The following is a 22,659-nucleotide window of genomic DNA, read 5'->3' on the forward strand; positions in this document are numbered from 1 at the left end:
ATGTTAACGACAGGTGTTGTGACTGTAATGAGTAACGTGCCATAACGTGCCATAACGCTTCGCGAAACTCGTTACCGGAGTTTAATTTCCGGCCCGAGTCCGCCGCGCTGCAACACGGCGTCAACCGGTGAAATTAAACGACATTGATTTATCCGGGAAACGGAAAACCCTCTTTTATGTGTATGTTACTTTTTATAGCTACAAATAAAGTCATGATCAACACCAACCCAGGCTGGCTCACTAGTGACTGACTCTTAGAGCGGGAGAGGTTCGGTCAGAGTCCACCACGCTGATTAATTCATATCACTGATTATATCAAATTGGCAAATTTTACAGACTACAGAAAATACACTCATCCGTATTTTTACGGTGCGTATTTGATGGATTTTTGACGTAAATGAATATGAATTGGATACGAAGGACTGAAATGTCCTTACAATAATAATATTATGTTATTTGTCAAAAATAATTGTATCATAAAGAAACTTATCGGCAGATTAAAGATGGATTGATTGTTATAATTTTAGGTCTTTAGTTAACTCTCAAATCTGTACTAACATTACAGAACTGAAACGGAATTTTCTCTCCAAATTATCCCAGACTTATAGAACACTTTACACTCTTTACTAACTTTAACATTTTGGTTCCAGGACGGGACATTCTCCCTATCGGATTTTACTGACGCCTACCAAGAGAACGAGGTTCAGCGCGTAATTCGCGCATATGAGAACTCCATCTCCATCGACATCCATTGCGCCACCGGCGGCGGGGAGTGGCACAAGCTGCCCGACATGCCCTTCGTTAAACACTGCAAGATCAGGGTCAACCCCACGGACATACTCGACTCTGGCTCTCAAGCCATCAAGGACTTTATCGGTGAGTATCAAATGACTTCTTTGCTGCGGCTAATGTGAGAAAATCGCCACGTTTACGCAGAGGCAGAAACCTCAATGCATTAAAAAAATACATGCGATTTTTGAGTGACCCTCTTGCGTACAATAGCAGCACAGGGAGTCCGTATGGTGTCAAGTGAAAATGAAAATTTCACTTCTTTAAGTCCTTTAGAAATGGAACTTTGAATTCCATTATTAAAGACATACTTTCCTAGAATCGTTCGATTTCACTTAAGCCATTCTACAAGTACGTTAGAACATCGTCAGACACCCGGGGATGTATTTCAGGATCAAAGGAGCCATAAATTTTGCTGTCGAAGTTTTGTCTGTCTTTGCTCACGCGAATCTAATAAAACAACATATCTACTCACCGTCGTATAGTAATAACAACTTTAAAATAATCTATGGAAGACGAGTCACTGAAATCACCGGAAAATATTATTTTCACTGACTTTTTGGCTATGAAGAAGAATCAAAAATATCATAATTATCATCATCGTAACTAACCCATCACACTGAACACGAGCTTCCTCTCAGAGTGAGAATGGTTTAGGCCATAATCCACTAGTAGTTTATCAGATTTCACATACCTTTGAGAAAGAAAGAACGCTTAAACAAATTTCCAAAAGTAATGTTTTATTGTTTAAAACACGCATAACTCGGAAAAGTCTGTGCTATTTTTAAGACAAAACAAACATTCAAATAATCCTCCGAGTTCACAGAAGTTTTTACCAGTTCATTTCTGCAATCAGCTGCTTGCAGGGTTGTTACATTAGAGCTTTAAACAAATTCTTTAAGTCCTTATAATTTCACCCACGGTATCATACTACGAGGGTAATTATTTTTTGGAACATCTAGACCTCACCTCACCCTAGGTCCTGACCTCAGCTTGCCGGGTCTTAACCTCTGTTGCATATGTTTGCACACTGTCTGTAGCAGTAGATTGTGTTGGGGTCTCAATATTGTAGAATTATCAGTTATTTACCCACAATTTTGCAAAATAAACTTGATTTGATGTGATGTTATGGACATCATCTTACATCTTGTATAGATAATAATGGATGTAGCCGTTTAGACATCAATTGAACCGCATCCAAACCCAAATTACTAAGCTTTGTCTCTCACTCTGTTAGGTAGGTAGTTAGCATATGAATATGGCAATCTAGACGAACTTCAGAGACGAACCGGCAAGTCAATAGAACAACCGTTTCTGTGTTCACGGCAATCACGCCTAATGACGTCTCTTGTCCTGTCTTTTGAATAGCATTCACGCTGGAATAATTTTGTACACCAACATTTGGGTTCTGATTTCTCACTGAATTGTTTATTAATCCATACTAATATTACAAATCGTCAGAGAAGTTCTAACAGTGCGTGAGCCATTTCTCGCGTGACATTCTAACCAATCGATGCAGATATTTAACCTGCTAATCAGAATCATAACGTCTTTTATTTCGTCAATAACTTATACATCACACAAGTGTAAATTAAAAATTTATAATATCCCGACAAGTGAAGGTAACAGTGACTAGAAAAGAGCTGGTAACTTTCAAACGGCTGAATCGATTTTCTTGGATTATAGCTAAGAACACTCTCGATCAAGCCACCTTTCAAACAAAAAAAACTAAATTAAAATCGGTTCATTAGTTTAGGAGCTACGACGCCACAGACAGATACACAGATACACACGTCAAACTTATAACATCCATCTTTTTGGGTCGGGGCTTAGACGAATAAATACTCGTCGGGGGTTAAAAAATATTATACATTTTTTACAGTTTTATTACTCTACTTTACTTTTTAATATACTTTTTTACAACCAATCGCTAAACCGATCTTGACAAAAATTGCCACAGAGATAGCTTGCATCCTAGAAGTGGACAAGGATACATTCTATCCCGAAAATCAAACAGTTAAATACCTAAATTCAATGTTATTACTTGTTAGTTGGTGAATAATGGAGACGGCGTTGGTGTATTACCTACCTACTCGTTTATTGCTGGAAGTCTTTACATGTACTTTCTAACGCACTAACAGTAATTGTGATGCAATCTTATAAGCTTTTATTCTAATGATATATTATATTATATTTCTTAATCTAACCTAACTACATAACTTAGTGAAACTTTCTTATAATTCGACGCGTTACAAAATCCAAGCGGAAGAAGTCACGAGTCTTACCTTAATGTATTCAATTTAATTAGAAAATACATAACTTACGTACTCTAAAGTTATTAATAAGCTCCGCCATACAGCGCAACCGCTCCGGGCCGTTACAATAAAGTTACCCCGCTCTAACAAACCTAACAACTACCTACTCAAATACTCTATTGTGAGAATGTCAGGCTTCGTACGTGGAATTACAAATTCCGCACGGTTAATTTGTCGTCTGGAGTTTCAATAGTAAAAGTTTGTCGTCTCTCAACGTGCCCTGGGGTGAATACCGCAGAATATAATACCTATACCTATTACCGACAACCATAAGTAATAAGCGGGTAGTGTTAGAAGAGAAGACCTTGCTGCAATGGACAATGACCTTAGAAGAGATTGCAGGTGGGCCTAAGAATGCACATAAGTAAGATGAAAACCATGCCCCACCCAGCCTTTGAGCTCTGCACTCATAATTTTAGACGAGTATATATTACCTGGTACCTATTTGGTCCTATTCAGGATAATAGTTTTTGGCGCATTCAATACAGTCACGAACTGTACGAACTTTTTATGGAACTGAATGTTGTCAAAACCGTTAAACTGTCAAGAATGCGATGGGCAGGACATGTGCGACTTGGACGACACACGAGCCCCGAAAAAGTTGTTGGACAGCAAACCAGGGGGTCGCAGAGGCCGAGAGAGGAAGACCTAGAGGTCGGTGGGTTGATGGAGTGGAGAAGGACAGAGGGTTCTGGGGTTTATGAACTGGAAGGAAGCTGTATCTAACCGGCCCCGATGGTGGAGTTTGCTTGACCAAGCCAAGGCTCATCCAGGGCTGTAGTGCTTTGATGATAATATATTTTCTTGGGACACAATCCAGCTAGCTAGATCCAATTTCCAGAATCCAACTCGGCTGGGCAGCATTCGGAATGCTTTGAGAAGTCTTCTCGTCCGAAGTTCGCCTCTGCTTGGAGACCAAAGTCTTCGAACAGTGCGTGTTGCAATTGATGACATGGATCCGAGACGCGGTTGCTTACTATGGGCCACATAAGAAAGCTCAGAATCCCTCAACAGGCGATAGAGCGAACTATGCTTGGAGTTTCTCTACTATACGTGATCAAATCAGAAATGAGGAGATCCGTAGTAGAACCAGAGTAACCGCTCAGCGGGTGCAAAGCTGAAATGTATAAAAATACTGAAAACGAAATCATTCCAACGAACTCATAAATAAACTTAACTAAATATTCCATTAGGTAAATCCTGTGACATATAAAAGCTTTTAGAAAGCTGTGAAGTAAGGAAATTAAATATTAGCTGGTAATTCGTTTACAGCCCGTGGAGCCAGTTGGATAAATACAAGTTGTTATGGAGTTTAAATTGCTTTTACAATGTATCAAATGTTTTATAACTATTACAGTTTGTTGTGAAACGTTTCTAAAGTTTAATGATTGTTTCATTTTCCGTTGGAATCGAATTGAATAGAAACATTTTTGCGTTGCAATGTGATTGAAGGACAAACCAATAAATCAACAAACCAACAAATAATCACACTTTCTCTTAATCCATATCCATACTTAATATTATAAATGCGAAAGTGTGTCTGTCTGTCTGTCTGTCTGCTACCTTTTCACGGTCCAACAGTTTAACAGATTCTGACGAAATTTGGTACAGGGTTAGCTTATATCCCGGGGACGGACATAGGCTACTTTTTATCCCGGAAAATCAAAGAGTTCCCGCGGGATTCCTAAAAACCCATCCGCGTAACCGATTTGTATAAAATTTGTTACCGAGGTAGCTTGCGTCCCTGTTATTGACACAGACAACTTTTTATCCCGGAAAATCAAACACTTCCCATGGGATCTTTAAAAACCTAAATCCACAGACGAAGTCGCGGGCATCCTCTAGTAATACCTATGGGTAGTGATGTGATTAGGTACTTATATAAAAGGTAGGTATATATCCACTCAGAAGAAAATTGTTTTCAAATGGTGGACTAAGCCGTAAACAGCGGTATGCCGTAAGTACATGTTTATTTGTTCGGAAAATCTCAAGTGAGCCCCATATGCCATTAGCTGAGAGTAACTACCCCCATTATATGCAGGCGGGGTTCACGGTTTATTTTAAAGTTAAATTGAGTGTATTTTTCCTAAGTACCCTAAGGCCCTGTGTTATAGTACAACATACTGGAATTACTGGAATTTATATCTACCTCATAGACGTATACCTACTCAAAATTTTGATATACTAGCGACCCCCCCCCCCCCGACTTCACACGGGTGCAATGTAGATATATACTAGATATAGTAGTATAGTAGGTAGTAGATATGGTGTTAATGTGTAGTGATTTCAGTAGGCTTGATTTCTCCCGACATCTTGAACAATTATCGTCATATTTCAACAAATTGACAGAAATAATAGCCTTTCTCTTGAATCACTCTATCTATTGATGAAAACCGCATTTAAATACGCTAGTCCATAACAGTTCAATGATTTCAAACCGTTGCGTAATTTAAAAGATCTAAGCGTACAGACGGACAGATGGCGACTTTGTTTTAAACTATATAGAGATTATTAGGTATTAAAAATCCCGTGGGAACTCTTAGATTTTCCGGCACAAAAAAGTAGCCTATGTACTTTCCTGAGATGCAAGCTATCTTTGTGCATAATTCCATCAAAAACGGTTAAACAGTTGGGGCGTAAAAAGCTAGCAGACGGACAGACACACTAACGCATTAAAATTTTTATTAGTATGCATTTTAATTACTATGGATTAGATGATACCCGCGATTGCGTCTATGTGGATTTAGGTTTGTAAAATCTTGTGGCAACTTCTTGATTTCCTAAATAAAAGGTAATTTAGTCAAAAACAGTTAGCGGATGGGCTGTGAAAAGGTAACAGACAGATGGCCACAGACTATCGCTGGATTCAAACAAAATTGAATTTTATTTTTTACGGACTTGAAAGTTCCAGCAAGAACTCTGAAAAGCTGTCCTACTTTTTATTTCAAACAACTTAGCATTTTTCAAGTATTTCAAAGTGCCTTAATGGTACTTTTCACAGCATAACGGAGGAGCTGGGGAACAAAACAGTATAATTGCACGAAATTAAATTTCACAAGAGGAAAAAGTATTGAAACTTTACTGAAACTGTATATCTACGCTCTGTAGACTCAATTTAAACACAGTTTTAAGACGTTTTTCTTGAAAATGAGTTCAAATTTGTTTTCAATGATTAAAAAAATCATGATTTTTTGGACTTAAACTAGAACAGTTTTTGGCCGTTTTGCTTGGAAATAAGTTCAGTATGCAATGAGCCAAAATTTCAAATAAACTAGAAAAATAGTAATTTGATAGGAATGTTACTATACCTATTCTGTTAGCCATCTCCTTATATCCTAAGTACATTATTAAGGAGTTTGTTTAAAATAACTCAAAATTAATTAATCTAAAAGCAATCGACGATATCTTAATGAACACGACGGGAAACCCCGGCCTTTGTGAATGAAAAGAGTTCATTTCAAAGTCCGAACTTTTAAAAGCGAAACCCAATTGCTTTTGAAATGTTCACGGCCGTGAGAAAACGGGCCTAACTTTGTGAAAAACGGGTCTCTTGGTCGCGTTCAAACGGTGTTTAATTCAGCTTTGAAGAGGGTAGGTAGACTGAAATATTCCGACGGTTATAGCTACGGGACTCATTAGGCGTACCGGTTAATTTTATATTTTTGTATTTTAATGCTTTGTAATGTATGATAGCAATATTTTGCAATCGCACTAAATTTTAATTGAGTTTGTGAAAATATGTTTTATAAGTATTAATTTCACTGTATCGGAAAAGTCTTCGAACTATGTTTGTCATCATCATGATATTTTCATAATGAAGAAGAATAATAATGTAAGAAAAAATGAAAACCGACTTCAATAATCACAAACACTAAAAAAGTAAAAAATAATTTAATTAATTACCGAATATAATACGTATACAAGAGTTAATGTACTTCTATAATAACATTTTTGGAGCCGGTGCCAACTAGCCACATGAACCGTTTAGGTACCTAGTATCTACTCTTCATCTTGTTTGTAACTCAAATCGATGGTGTCTCCACATTGGTACCTGACTCCACCTGACCTTAATGTAGCCGCAAAATAACACACTGAACTTCGTTATTTAACATGCAGGGAGAGCTTTCGTAAACTGAGTTATAAGTTCATGTTGCTAGGACGTCGCTAGTGACCTAAATGACCTAAATGCTGTAAACTCGCTAGCTAGAGGCATCGGATGACCTAAAGTTTCCGCTCTAAATGCCTCAGATTTCGATATCAGAGCAGCTTTTATAATGTTAGCGTGATTAAAAGTTAACCAGCCGAGATATTAAAGTATAATGACAAAATTACATGGATGGCGTGCACAATTTTGAAACCATAGGAGGAAATAGTTAAACAACTTGTTATGAAAAAAATTAAAAATCGCCAGACTGCCCTGCCGAAAGACGAAATAATAAAAAAAATTAAAAATACCTAACCACAAACACTAAAAATTAAGGTTTTGAAGTCGGTTTTTTGTTTTTTATTTCACATTTTCTTGTGGCCCCATGTGTGCTGTGCCTGGTTGGAAACCTACTCTTTATAATATACTGATCGCGATCAATATCCGTTGATGAGTTCCAGTACCTATCTAACTTCGAAGATATTCATGAGATTTTCACCAAACTAAAATGAACTAAATTCTTTCTTTAAACCGAACCCACCTCTGAAGTATGAACTACCAAACAAAAAAAGAATTATCAAAATCGGTTCATATTTGGCGGAGTAATCGCGTTACAAACATACAAAAAAAAACATACAATCGAATTAAGAAAATCCTACTTTTTTGATGTGTGTGTGTGTGTGTGTGTGTGTGTTTGTGTGTGTGTATGTTTGTTACTCCTTCACGCAAAAACTACTGGACGGATTGGGCTGAAATTTAGAATGGAGATAGATTATACCCTGGATTAGCACATAGGCTACTTTTTATCCCGGAAAATCAAAGAGTTCCCACGGGAATTTAAAAAATCTACATCCACGCGAACGAAGTTGCGGGCATCAGCTAGTACTTATCTATTTGTTTTAAACGTTACAAATATAAAATATCAGGGCTAAAAAGTCTCAAGTAATGCCTAGTCTTTGCGTAAATTAATGACTAAGATGTAAGTTATTATATATATAATGTTAGCCTTTTCTAATAAAGCTAAAGTAACCCGAACAAAGCACGTATGGCATTTTCAATAACGGCATAATGGCATCGCCTTTAATAGGGTGGCATTTGTTCTATAGATATAATACAACTATGTTACTCTTTACAACACCCACATACAATGTTACTGGATACTTTAAAAGGTTTCAGTGTTAGGTACTCTGTCAACTTGTTTGCAACAATATGTTGACAGAGTAAAAGTTTACACAACAGTTCTCTTTCACTCCTTATAATCTTCGTTATTTTTAACCCACGACCCAAAAAGAGGGGTGTTATAAGTTTGACGTGTGAATTTTTTTTAAATACAAAAGCAAATCCCTCTAAAATGTTTTGCTTGAAATTCTAACCTAGAAATTTTGTCCACAGCATACCTGGACCCCTACGTAGTGCCAGCCAGCCTGGAACAGCTGCTGGTGTCAAGTGACGTGGTCGGCAACATTCGCTTCAGCCACCCCACCTTGTACGTGTTCCCTGGTGGACAGGGAGATGCCGCGCTCTTCGGCATCAATGGATTTAACATGCTGGGTAAGTTGACAGAACCTTTTCTTTCTTCTTCTATCATGAGTTTCTTTTGCGTAATTAGATTGTGCAGATGAGACGGCAAATATTTATAAATCACCTATTGAACAAGTTCAAAGTCGGAGTGGAGTAAATAAGTTCATGTTCATATTTTTTTTGTGATGTGACCACAAATTCACGGATTGCAGATTCTTTCCTTTACTTGTACTATAAGACCTACCTAGCGGCCTTTCATGATTCGAGGTCAACGGGAAGTACCCTATAGGTTTTCTTGACAGACACGACAGACGGACTGACAGACAGACAGACGGGCAACAACAAAGTGATCCTATAAGGGTTCCGTTTTTCCTTTTGAAGTCCGGAACTCTAAAAACGACTTTGGTCAATCTTTCTCCTTACTTTTTAACCCCCGACCCAAAAAGAGGGGTGTTATACGTTTGACGTGTGTATCTGTGTGTCTGTGTATCTGTGTGTCTGTGTATCTGTGTATCTGTCTGTGGCATCGTAGCGCCTAAACGAATGAACCGATTTTAATTTAGTTTTTTTTTTGTTTGAAAGGTGGCTTAATCGAGAGTGTTCTTAGCTATAATCTAAAAAAATTGATTCAGCCGTTTAAGAGTTATCAGCTCTTTTCTAGTTTTCTTGTAGAAAAGAAGGTTAGATAACCGTTAAGTTCATAATATTATGTCAATAGACAAATGTCAAGCTGTCAAGATAGACGTTGCCTAAATACATAATTATTTATTTGAAAATGATGTTTTGGAAACTTTGGATCGTCGGGGGTGTTATAAATTTTTAATTTACACTTGTTATCAAACTTTTTGTACCACTTAGCCGCAATAAAAACTGAACAAGACAAAAACCCTTTTCTGACACATAAAATAAAATGAGAGAATAAAACCTAAATGTAATTTGATAAATGATAGCCTCAAGCAAGAAAAGCGCTTGGCGATGGAAAACCAATATACCGCTTGGCAGGTTTCCAACACTGTAGCTCTCTTGACCAAGGTCGAGCTCCTCCCTCCGGCGCTATCGTGATTTAGCCTCTTAGAACAACGGAGTGGCTGCTAGAATTTTTTTCTATTCACATATTGTCTGTCGCTAAGCAGATATTATATTTTTGCCGCGTTAGCCTAGTTGTTAAGACGTCCATCTCCTTTTTGAGAGGTCAAGCACGCACCTCTTCCTCCTTTTCGGGAGGTCAGGCACGCACCTCTAACTTCTTTTCGGGAGGACAGGTACGCACCTCTACCTCCTTTTCGGGAGGACAGGCACGCAACTCTACCTCATTTTCGGGAGGTCAGGCACCCACCTCTACCTCCTTTTCGGGAGGTCAGGCACGCACCTTTACCTTCTTTTGGGAGGACAGGCACGCATCTCTTCCTTCTTTTCGGGAGGTCAGGCACCCACCTCTACCTCCTTTTCGGGAGGTCAGGCACCTACCTCTACCTCCTTTTCGGGAGGGCAGGCACGCACCTTTACCTTCTTTTGGGAGGACAGGCACGCATTTCTAACTAATCGTGGTCACAGTTTACGACAGTTAGGGAACTTCTAACTCCTTCCCGTGGTGTAAGTTCAGTCATTTTTTTTTAATCATTTCTATAGGTATGTACCTAATGGATTTCGCTATTTTGGGGTTCCGTATCTCCAAAGAAAAAGACCCGTCAATGGGATCAAAACTTATTGATTACTTTCCGTTCACCTAGAATCATAAAAATTTGGAAGAGCAATAGGTATGATGACTACTAGTCAAATCAGCGTCTTTTTATCAAACGTCAACACTCGCTTAGTAAGGGTCAAGGGAGCTTGTTTGAAATACACAGATGACGTCATAATCATTTGACGTAGTTTTTTAGTTAAATAGATAATTTAAAATGGTTAGTAAACTTACTAACAACGGACGTGGATTCTACGAATTTTCGAAAGACGCTCTATTTAATGATTCCTAACAAATAATTTATTTTTGACATAGGCATCATCCCAATTGTCTTATCGAACACATGTAAAGAAAAAAGTTCGAAAACCGTGATTTGATGTATTGACCATCACCAAAAAAAGTGTTACTTCAGTATTTCTTGTAGGTACTTACGATGGTAAGGGACCCTTCGTGTGCGAGACAACTGGCCGGTTTTTTATTATGGAAAAATATCCTCTATTAATAGAAAATAAAAGTCATTTCAGTAAACTCAAACTAAAACTGTTACTAATTATGGTCCCGCTAAAATAACCCCTTTATTTTGCCGTTCTCTCATGTCTGGCTGAGAGCCAAGCTTGGTTCAGTGACATTTTAGTCTTTTTGGTAGTATTTGTGCCGACTAAGATACATGGGAAAAGTTCTTTATTTTACCTTATTAGTGCAAAGAAGTTTGCCCTTTAATTGGCTGTGTTCTGAACAATACTGCTGACTTTGCAATGTAGTTTTTTTCGATCAGAAATTTTGTGTTTTACTTTTTGTTTGAAAAGGGTGTGTTTTAACACTTATTCGGCTTCTACTCAGATTCTTTTTACGACTTTAAACGGTGATTCTCAGATTTGGCGCAAATCGCATTTCAGGTCAAATAAAAAAATAATGAATGAAGTTACAGATGAGAATTGCATTACAAAAGAACTCTTGTATATTCAGCTACGGGTGCCCCAAAATTCAAAATTGTAACTACAAAGGTTACTTCAGAAATAATATTTTTGATATTAAAAACTCACCTCCTTCTACGGGTAAAACAGGAGTCTCAGGAAAAATCGCTATGATTTTCAAAGAAGACGGTTTTAAACGAGCTCGAGTTTTTCACATATTATTATATACATCCTGAGAAGCAATTAAAATGCATTTTTACACGTACGAATCATTTAATTACGTCATAAAAAAATAACAAATGTTTGGCACAGAAAAAAAGTCATTACCTGCAACTGAGATGGCACCTCCAAAATATCCTTCTAGTATACATATTGCCTTCCGTTCTCCCCTGCCCCGTACTAAGCCATAATCAGTCTATCTAGGCATGTTGCGGAAAGTGGCCGTGCACTTGTAGAAAAAAAAATATTTACGCTTTTGGTGCCAAAACTGGTGTTTGGCACGACTTTTCACTCTTTACCTTCAACATCATTTTAGGTCAAATAATTAGTTTTTCTTAATAATTTTATTTTCTTTCATGTACTAATAACAACATAAGTATGTAGTTTGATGTTCATATATATTGCATTTTAAAATACGACGTTAGAAAATTAAAACTGCCAAAACCTCCCTACCGTTACTATCATTACCGTAATTTACCTTCCGTTTTAAAATTGAAGGTAATGATGTTGAATTGAAGGAGGTGATGATTTTTTCAGGAAATATTGTTATACCAAAATTGTGTAATTTTCTTCATATCCTTTGACATTAAATCACGTGACAAAATATTAATCTTCAGTAATTCTTTAACTAATCAGTTGAATTAGTAGCCCATATTGTTCCAAGCAATTTAGAAATAACTATTCAAAATTATTGCACCTCGTGGTATTTCAATATTAAAAATAACCATCATATATCGATTTTAGAAACTACCATAGTGAAAAGAAATAGTCAAAAACGCGCGAAAAAAATTTAGCGCAGGCTAAAAACACAAAAAACGAAGAACTAAAGAAAGATCTAGAAAAATATGCGAAACGTAAAGAAGAATGATGGAGTCCTATAATTTCTTCTTGGATATTAGGGCTGCAGCAGTTATTTTCTATGTCTCCCTACCTTTGGTTGCTGCTTTGACATGGTTCCACGAGAATTCCACTCTAGAGGAGGCCCATTGAAGCAGACCTCTAGACCAACCAACTCCTAGGAGTTGGTTGGTCTAGAGGTCTGCTTTGACCTGGTCTTATTTGACCACCAGGCTGTCAGGCAGACAGGTTTCAATAAATAAACGCCGCTTGAGCAGCGTTTTCTTCCTCTCTTCGCAAAATATGCCCGGCCAATCGCAATCGCATTCAAAGCTATTTCTTTGAGTTGCTGGCATTTGTACCACAAGTCCTCATTTCTGATCGTGTTAGGCCAGAAAATGCGGGGAATAAAACTGAAACACTTATTGTGGAAAACCTGAATTCTGTGGATTAGCGATATAGTTATTTCCACGTTTCACACCTGTATAAGAAGACTGAATTTACAAACGATTCAAACAGAGAGAGCTTTAGCTTTTATAATCCAGTTATCCTCCTCTAGAGGAGGCCCATTGAAGCAGACCTCTAGACCAACCAACTCCTAGGAGTTGGTTGGTCGACCAGGTCTTATTTGACCGCCAGGCTGTCAGGCAGACAGGTTTCAATAAACGCAGCTTGAGCAGCGTTTTCTTCCTCTCTTCGCAAAATATGCCCGGCCAATCGCAATCGCATTCAAAGCTATTTCTTTGAGTTGCTGGCATTTGTACCACAAGTCCTCATTTCTGATCGTGTTAGGCCAGAAAATGCGGGGAATAACACTGAAACACTTATTGTGGAAAACCTGAATTCTGTGGATTAGCGATATAGTTATTTCCACGTTTCACACCTGTATAAGAAGACTGAATTTACAAACGATTCAAACAGAGAGAGCTTTAGCTTTTATAATCCAGTTATCGACATCAGCCTCGGCATCGCCGCTAGGAGAAATGATGCTACTGAGGTTACAGAACTCCTCCACTCGGTTAATTGGTTTGTATTCTAAATAAAACGGTTCTGAAGCAGTAGAACTTATCCTCATCTCCACTGTTTTCTTTGTGGTAATCGGCAGACTACCCTGGACCCTTTCAAGTAAAGATTTTTATATAAACCTGTGAGGATGTTACTGCTATTGTCACAATTAAAATATCATAAGCCTACGTTGTCGTATTAGTTTACAAATTGCGGAAAAACCAAATTAAATTTGAATTTCGCGGGCAGACCCGTCTCATGCCCCTTAATGTATTCAAGTCGATCTGATATGAGAACCAGGTCATCCACATAGTCAAGGTCTTCAAGTTGCCTGCTGCTCCATGATATCCCTTTCGGACTATTGGTGACACGACGCATAACTTCGTCGATAAGCAAGATAAATAACAGTGGTGAGGAAGACATCCTTGCTTAACTCTACGGATTATTTTTGACTCCAAGACAACAAAGAGTACAGCGAAAAAAGTTACTTGAAAATTAAAAAAAACATATAGAAAAAATAAAAAGAAGTAAGCCGATTGAGAAATACTGTTTAAGATAACAAGGGATTTAGAAGAAAATCATCCACAGGAAAAAGAATGTGCTCCTTGTGAACTTACTACTCTTATAGTAATAAAAGATGTTATGTATTCGTCAAAACCTCAACAATTGACGTCAAGGGCTAGCTTTGTATAATATAAATTGTCGATGGTGTATGTCAATAATTATATTAGGCCTTTGTTTCGACGATTTGACGTGTCTTCGAATAAAATGGCGTATCGAAATGACCATGGTTATTTACTTCTTGTATATTTCAGTGGCGACGAGGATGGGATTATATAAAGAACCCTTTCGTGCAAACGAGTTCAACATCCTGCAAACGACGAATAAGTACCACTTGTTGCACACGGTCAAAGACTTTCTCATAATCAATGAAGGAAAATCATACATCAGTTTGCATGTCTCTATATTTTTGGACTAGTACGTTTATAGCAAATAATGCTTCTCATGTTCCAACACCAAATCTAAATCCAAACTGACTCTCATTGAAGTAGTTGTCACATTTATTTCTAATCCCTTAAGAGCTGATAAGTAGAAACATCTTTGGAACATGACTCATGAGGCTGATAGTGCGGTATTCATTGCATTTCTTAACATTCCCAAGATGTTGCAATGATTCCTTGACATGTGTCTGCGAACATATTGTTTTGTATATATAGTTTTACAAATTCTTTTTGACTTCAGTGTCCAAAATTGGTTTAACTTTATCATCAACTAAACTGTTTATATACGACACTCTTCGCAGGTCTGCCATTTCTATGCAAATTAAAATGATCATGTTTTCGCTCATACTGTTCTATCACCAAACATTTGTTTTCGTGATAATATGCTCTCGCAGCACGATTATTTTATACATTTCAAGTAAAATTTATAGGTGATGATATGTCTGGAATAATATTTTTGTTAAAGTTTGCAATATTTCCGTTATTAATTCTGTTTACTTGATTAATGAGATGAAGAAATACGTTCTTTTTTGAAAATGAAATATTGCTTCATTACCATCGCATAAACATCAACGCCTTCTCTACCAAAATCATTACCAGCACACTAGAACTCATTACCTTCAGTAACTGAAAACTTCAAATGCATATATCTCTGAAATTCATGGGTGCAATTTGATATAACTCGGTCATTCTTTTTGATTTCACCTATATTTTAGTTTAGTTCAGCAATTTTCACAATTTAAAAAATTCTCTTATTTTCTCCGATTTGCGCCAAATCAGAGAAGTACCCTAAATAGTAATTCTTGATTATCATAGAAAACTGTCGGATTTGAAATAAACACGCGTTTAATACTTGTTATTTTTTTTTTTTTTGATAATTTATATACCGGAAGTGTTCAAATTGGAACACGCATTCCCAATTCCACAAATTTCTTCAGCGGTGATTCTCAGATTTGGCGCAAATCACATATCAGGTCAAATAAAAAAATAATGAATGAAGTTACAGATGAGAATTGCATTACAAAAGAACTCTTGTATATTCAGCTACGGGTGCCCCAAAATTCAAAATTGTAACTACAAAGGTTACTTCAGAAATAATATTTTTGATATTAAAAACTCACCTCCTTCTACGGGTAAAACAGGAGTCTCAGGGAAAATCGCTATGATTTTCAAAGAAGACGGTTTTAAACGAGCTCGAGTTTTTCACATATTATTATATACATCCTGAGAAGCAATTAAAATGCATTTTTACACGTACGAATCATTTAATTACGTCATAAAAAAATAACAAATGTTTGGCACAGAAAAAAAGTCATTACCTGCAACTGAGATGGCACCTCCAAAATATCCTTCTAGTATACATATTGCCATCCGTTCTCCCCTGCCCCGTACTAAGTCCTAATCAGCCTATCTAGGCATGTTGCGGAAAGTGGCCGTGCACTTGTAGAAAAAAAAATATTTACGCTTTTGGTGCCAAAACTGGTGTTTGGCACGACTTTTCACTCTTTGCCTTCAACATCATTTTAGGACAAATAATTAGTTTTTCTTAATAATTTTATTTTCTTTCATGTACTAATAACAACATAAGTATCTAGTTTGATGTTCATATATATTGCATTTTAAAATACGACGTTATAAAATTAAAACTGCCAAAACCTCATTTACGCTCTATCATTACCGTAATTTTCCTTCCGTTTTTAAATTGAAGGTAATGATGTTGAATTGAAGGAGGTGATCAATTTTTCAGGAAATAATGTTGTTCCAAAATTGTGTAACTAATCAGTTGAATTAGTAGCCCATATTGTTACAAGCAATTTAGAAATAACTATTCAAAATCCTTGCAACTCGAGGTATTTCAATATTAAAAATAACCATCATATATCGATTTTAGAAACTACCATAGTGAAAAGAAATAGTCAAAAAACGCGCGAAAAAAAATTAGCGCAGACTAAAAACACAAAAAACAAACAAAAACGAAGAACGAAAGAAAGATCTAGAAAAATATGCGAAACGTAAAGAAGAATGATGGAGTCCTTTCATTCCTTCTTGGATATTAGGGCTGCAGCAGTTGTTTTCTAGGTCTCCCTACGTTTGGTTGCTGTTTTGACATGGTTCCACGAGAATTCCACTCTTTTAAGGTCTGCTTCAATGGGCCTCCTCTAGGAGTTTTTTGTTCGACCAGGTCTCATTTGACCGCCAGGCTGCCAGGTAGGCAGGTTTCAATAAATGCCGCTTGAGCAACGTTTTCTTCCTCTCTTCGCAAAATATCCAATCACAATCGCCTCAAAGCTATTTCCTTATTTACTGGGAGTTGCTGGCATTTGTACCACAAGTCCTCATTTCTGATCGTGTTAGACCAGAAAATGCGGGGAATAACACTGAAACTCTTATTGTGGAAAACCTGAATTCTGTGGATTAGCGATATAGTTGTTTCCACGTTTCACACCTGTATAAGAAGACTGAATTTACAAGCGATTCAAACAGAGAGAGCTTTAGCTTTTATAATCCAGTTATTGACATCAGCCTCGGCACCGCCGCTAGGAGAAATGATGCTACCGAGGTTATAGAACTCCTCCACCTGTTTAATTGGTTTGTCTTCTAAATAAAATGGTTCTGAAGCAGTAGAACTTATCCTCATCTTCACTGTTTTCTTTGTGGTAATAGGCAGACTAGTTAAGGAACTTTGTCTTGTAGGTATTTTGATTTGGACTTAATGTATTCGAGTCAATCTGACTATTGGTGACACGACGCATAACTTCGTCGATAAGCAAGATAAATAACAGTGGTGAGGAAGACATCCTTACTTAACTCTACGGATTATTTTGAGACTAAAGAAGAATAGAAAATCAAAACTCTTTGTTGACTGCAAGACAACAAAGAGTACAGAGAAAAAAAATACTTGAAAATTAAAAAAAACATATAGAAAAAATAAAAAGAAGTAAGCCGATTGAGAAAATACTGTTTAAGATAACAAGGGATTTAGAAGAAAATCATCCACAGAAAAATAATGTGCTCCTTGTGAACATACTACTCCTATAGTTATAAAAGATGTTATTTATTCGTCAAAACCTCTACAATTGACGTCAAGGGCTAGCTTTGTGTAATATACATTGTCGATGGTGTATGTCAATAATTATTAGGCTTTTGTTTCGACGGTTTGACGTGTTTTCGAATAAAATGGCGTATCGAAATGACCATGGTTATTAACTTCTTGTAGTATATTTCAGTGGCGACGAGGATGGGATTATATAAAAAACCTTTACAAGAAACTCTATCAGTTAAACAAATAAAACGGAAGAAGTTTCCAGGAAAGCCAGGAATTCACCAAAAGTAAAAATACTTTCTGATGTACGTTTCCATTGGACTAATACTCCTTTCTTTATTAATGGCAGATTACCTCTTAAAGATAGTACGCGTACGACTGATACTGGTCATGTCTGAGAACATGCCCCAGATAACCGACCTTTCTGCATTTGATCGCCAAAATTAGGTCTCTATCTTTACCGATGAATCTTTGTCATTTTTATTTTTTGAACCCAACTTACTCGCAGTAATTTTCAGTAGCAGTTGCTTATTGCGCAGTACTTTTTTCATTTTCATGAATAATTCACGGGCAATTTCAATTCAGGTCTTTATTTCAGAATCTGGATCCCATTCTTCATTTACCCATGTACCAAGATATTTGTGCATTGAAACTCTTTCGAGTGTTGTACATGTGAGAGTTATTATTGAGGTTTGTTGCGGTTTTCTTGATACTGTACATAAACTTAGTCTGCTACATTTATAAACGCTATCTATTATTTTCTAATGATCTTGGGAACTAGAAGCCAAAAAAACAGTATCATCAGCGTATCTAATATTATTTATATTTATTTGTTTACCTTGACATCCCATTCCTTATTTTCCAATGCTTCTGAGATGATAGCGTCTCAGTATAAGTTGAACAGAAGCGGAGATAAGATGTGTCCTTGTCATACCCTATGGCCTACCGCTACTTCATCTGTTTCCTCAACTTCAACTATTACTGTCCCAGTCTGCCACCAGTAAGGGTTCTTAATGATCTTTATTTCCTTGCCAACGAGTTCAACATACTGCAAACGACGAATAAGTACCACTTGATGTACACGGTCAAAGGCTTTCTCATAATCAATGAAGGAAATTCATATATCAGTTTGCATGTCTCTATATTTTTGGACTAGTACGTTTATAGCAAATAATGCTTCTCAGGTTCCAACACCAAATCTAAATCCAAACTGACTCTCATTGCAGTAGTTGTCACATTTATTTCTAATCCCTTAAGAGCTGATAAGTAGAAACATCTTTGGAACATGACTCATGAGGCTGATAGTGCGGTATTCATTGCATGTCTTAACATTCCCAAGATGTTGCAATGATTCCTTGACATGTGTCTGCGAACATATCATTTTCTATAAATCGTTTTACAAATTCTTTTTGACTTCAGGGTCCAAAATTGGTTTAACTTTATCATCAACTAAAATGTTTATATACGACACCCTTCGCAGGTCTACCATTTCTATGCAAATTAAATAATCATGTTTTCGCTCATACTGTTCTATCACCAAACATTTGTTTTCGTGATAATATGCTCTCGCAGCATGATTATTTTATACATTTCAAGTAAAATTTATAGGTGATGATATGTCTGGAATAATATTTTTGTTAAAGTTTGCAATATTTCCGTTATTAATTCTGTTTACTTGATTAATAAGATGAAGAAACACGTTATTTTTTGAAAATGAAATATTGCTTCATTACCATCAGATAAACATCAACGCCTTCTCCACCAAAATCATTACCAGCACACTAGAAATCATTACCTTCAGTAACTGAAAATTTCAAATGCATATATCTCTGAAATTCATGGGTGCAATTTGATATAACTTGGTCATTCTTTTTAATTTCACCTATATTTTAGTTTAGTTCAGCAATTTTCACAATTTAAAAAATTCTCTTATTTTCTCCGATTTGCGCCAAATCAGAGAAGTACCCTCAGTCCCTTCCGTTTCAGTTTGATCTAAGTGTTTCTTAGCTTGTGTGAATAATAGATTTTGTCTGAAGTGGCAGTCCTACAAACGCGAAAGTGTTTCTGTCTTCCTGCTAGATTTTCACAGGCCGTCCGCTTAACCGCTTTTGAGGAAACATGCAGAGAATATAGCTATTAGCTTGCATCCCGGGAATGGGCATATTTATAGGGTTATGTCATTCTGCTGTTTGTCCGTCCATCTGTCTGTCTATCCGCGTGTCACAGGTCTCTAGCTCGTAAACTGAATGAGTTACAAATCTGAAATTTTGGTATTTGGTGTAGAACGATGCTGGTTTTTCCTACATGTTTAACAGTGCGAGGGCGGGCGGTGCATATCGCATGCTGCATGTTGCACCATCAGCCGATTATAGCAAATTAAGCTCTTGGCTCCTTGTAACTGTAATTTTGTACGACACAGGTCTTCCAGCGTACATGTGTATGTCCGTTTCAGTGTCTCTACGCTGTTCATAGATAACAGACGCTAGGTCGTTTGTCTAGACATACTCGTAATATCTCGACCCTTTCATTAGTCCGCTGAAATAAAAATTCCACAGCAATACAAAGCCCTCAGCATTCTCTCATGGCTCCGAACAATATGAAAACGAACAATCGAAAATATTTTAAACATACTCGTTATTACCAGTGTAACTTGTAGGTAATATCAGCCGAAAAATATTACTCTGTTTAATATTTACTTTTTTTTAAAAATTATATAGACTAGCGCTTGGCTGCAATCACACTCGCTAGCAAGTGATGATGCAACCTAAGGTGGAGCGCAATGGCCTAGAAGATGCCTATTCACTCTTGACTTGAAAGTACCCATATTATAGGTGGAAGGGAAAACTGATGCTGGAAGGGAGTTCCACATCCTGGCGGTTTGAATTAGGGGGTTTCTAGCGTATTTTAAAGACTATTGATTACATTGGTGATGGGCGGCCATTTTTAAAGCTCACTCGTAGGCGTAAAAAGGTGCGTAAACCCGCGCCAATCTACGAGTATGTATCACACTCACACACACAATAATTAATAGTGTATCTAAGAGTTTGTCTTAACAAAATAAAAAAATTAAGTAGGTAGGTACCTAGAGTCTAGACCAGTAGGTACTTATGCTTATTAATCATTTGCTATTTTCCATCTCTTTATCGCATTGAAACGTTTAATTTATGTAAAACGATACGTCTGTGACTTCGTCAGCATGGATTTAGATTTTCTAAAAGTCGTGTAAGCTAGGTACCTCTGTACTTTCGTCAAAATAGATTAAACGGATATACATCGATGATAAGGCCATGATAAGGTCACAGACAAACAGAAATAATTTCGCATTTATGGATATAGGTAGATGAGAAAATTAACTGAATTAAGGCCTAAATTAAACAATTTAATGACAAGTGTAAATTAAAAATTTATAACACCCCTGACAAGTGAAGGTTACAGTAACTAGAAAAGAGCTGATAACTTTCAAACGGCTGAACCGATTTTCTTGGATTACAGCTAAGAACACTCTCGATCGATTGTACCTTTCAAACAAAAAAAACGAAATTAAAATCGGTTCATTAGTTTAGGAGCTACGATGCTACAGATAGATACACAGATACAAAGACACACACGTCAAACTTATAACACCCCTCTTTTAGGGTCGGGGGTTAAAAAGATAAAGGTACAAAAATGAAGCGCCAAACAACAACTCTGCAGTGAAAGTTTATTTTGCGTTTGAAGAATCGGTCCTTAATTAATAACATAATTTATCAAAAAGTGCCAACCCTGAATTGTTCACATAGTATGTTATTGTTGCTCACTGAATCCTGCTCGCTTGTTGTGGAAATTGCCCTTTTGTTCCCGTTCTGGCGCCGCGCCAGCGATACGTATGCCTTTTACACATTTGGTGAATAGTTACAGCGAAGTCAGTTAGGGTTTTTACTTGTAAAATGATTCCTATTCAGTGTATTGGCACCCTCAGCAATGAGGAACACGACTCAATATAAAGAAAGAAAGAAGTGCATTCACGTTTAGAAGCTTTAGATAAATGTCCGTGCTGAATTACCTAGTGAACAATATTAGAAATTTGAAAGGATCAGGAGATTACCTCATGAGACAAACACATCGGTCCATACTAGACGTGTGTAAGTCTGTATTAGACGTGTGTAAGCTTCTTCCTTCTAAAGAAAGCAGCTTGGTAATTTTTTTTTTTAAAGTAAATGATGGAAGCTAGCCCCACCACGCTATTTGCGGTGAGCTTTTGTCTTCCCTTGGTATCTCATCGCATATTGAGACCCTCGATAAAAGCGAGCGATCAATAAGTTTCATACAACACCAACGAACACTACAAGACCTTAAAAATTCAAAATCTCGAAGCTTATGATTATTTACGATGAGAAATGCGATGGACTAGTACAAAAGTAGAATCAAATATTGAAAATACCCATAAACACAGCAAAAGCAATGTTATTCCAAAATTCATCGCATCCGCCTTCACCCGAATTTCGGCAAATATTAATTTTTATTTTCTCGGTTTCGAGTTCACGGCTTTCATTGAAAATAAACACAATGCTATCTTTTGATGCACTTTTGGAGTTCATCTTTTGTTCATTCAATTGAATGGATGCTTCATTCACCTTCAGTTTATTTTGGATATTTATTTTTAAGACCCAGTTTTTGTTTATATTTCCTTTTAAAGTACTAGATTATTTATCCATTTGCTTCCATTTGTTGATATTTTGTCACAGTTCCTCAGATTTTAACAGTCTACGATCTTCGTGTTTTAAATGTAATAAATCTTCTCTTTAGGGGTGCTGCATTTTTCATTTTATTCACATTTTTGTCCCTCCTGTAAAATTGCACTTTTGTCTGTACGCCCTTTTGTTATGAATCCCTCATTTCTGACTCACATTACTACGATATGGGATGCCCTTCCGTTTTCCTCTCCACTTTTAACTTAAAGGGTGGGTGCGGGTAAAGGTATCATTGAATGAATAGGCATCTTCTGGCCAAGTGCGCTCTACTTCAGGCTGTGTCATAGCTTAACTGCAAGTGTGGTTGCATGGTCTCAAAGTAAAAAAATACGAAACGTATCAGAAAACCCCCGATCTATATTTTTTCTTGGAACAATCCTTAGGCTATAGTCAGGCATGCCTGACTCCTTTAAGAATGTACATTCTTCAACGTTGTATCGCCTACTTACTAACAACTCTC

General features: G+C 36.9%; 1 protein-coding gene across 1 annotated transcript in view; it reads left to right on the plus strand.

Moving 5' to 3' along the window:
- The window catches only part of LOC123874647 (microtubule-associated protein futsch-like), a 196,887-nt gene that overhangs the window by 135,223 nt on the left and 39,005 nt on the right, over positions 1–22,659 (plus strand). The window contains exons 4-5 of the mRNA XM_045920138.1: positions 651–876; positions 8,641–8,799. Of these exons, the coding sequence (XP_045776094.1) occupies positions 651–876; positions 8,641–8,799 (385 nt within the window). The remainder of the gene's footprint in view (positions 1–650; positions 877–8,640; positions 8,800–22,659) is intronic.

The sequence above is a fragment of the Maniola jurtina genome, chromosome 18 (assembly GCF_905333055.1).
Source record: "Maniola jurtina chromosome 18, ilManJurt1.1, whole genome shotgun sequence".
NCBI classification, from domain to species: domain Eukaryota; kingdom Metazoa; phylum Arthropoda; class Insecta; order Lepidoptera; family Nymphalidae; genus Maniola; species Maniola jurtina.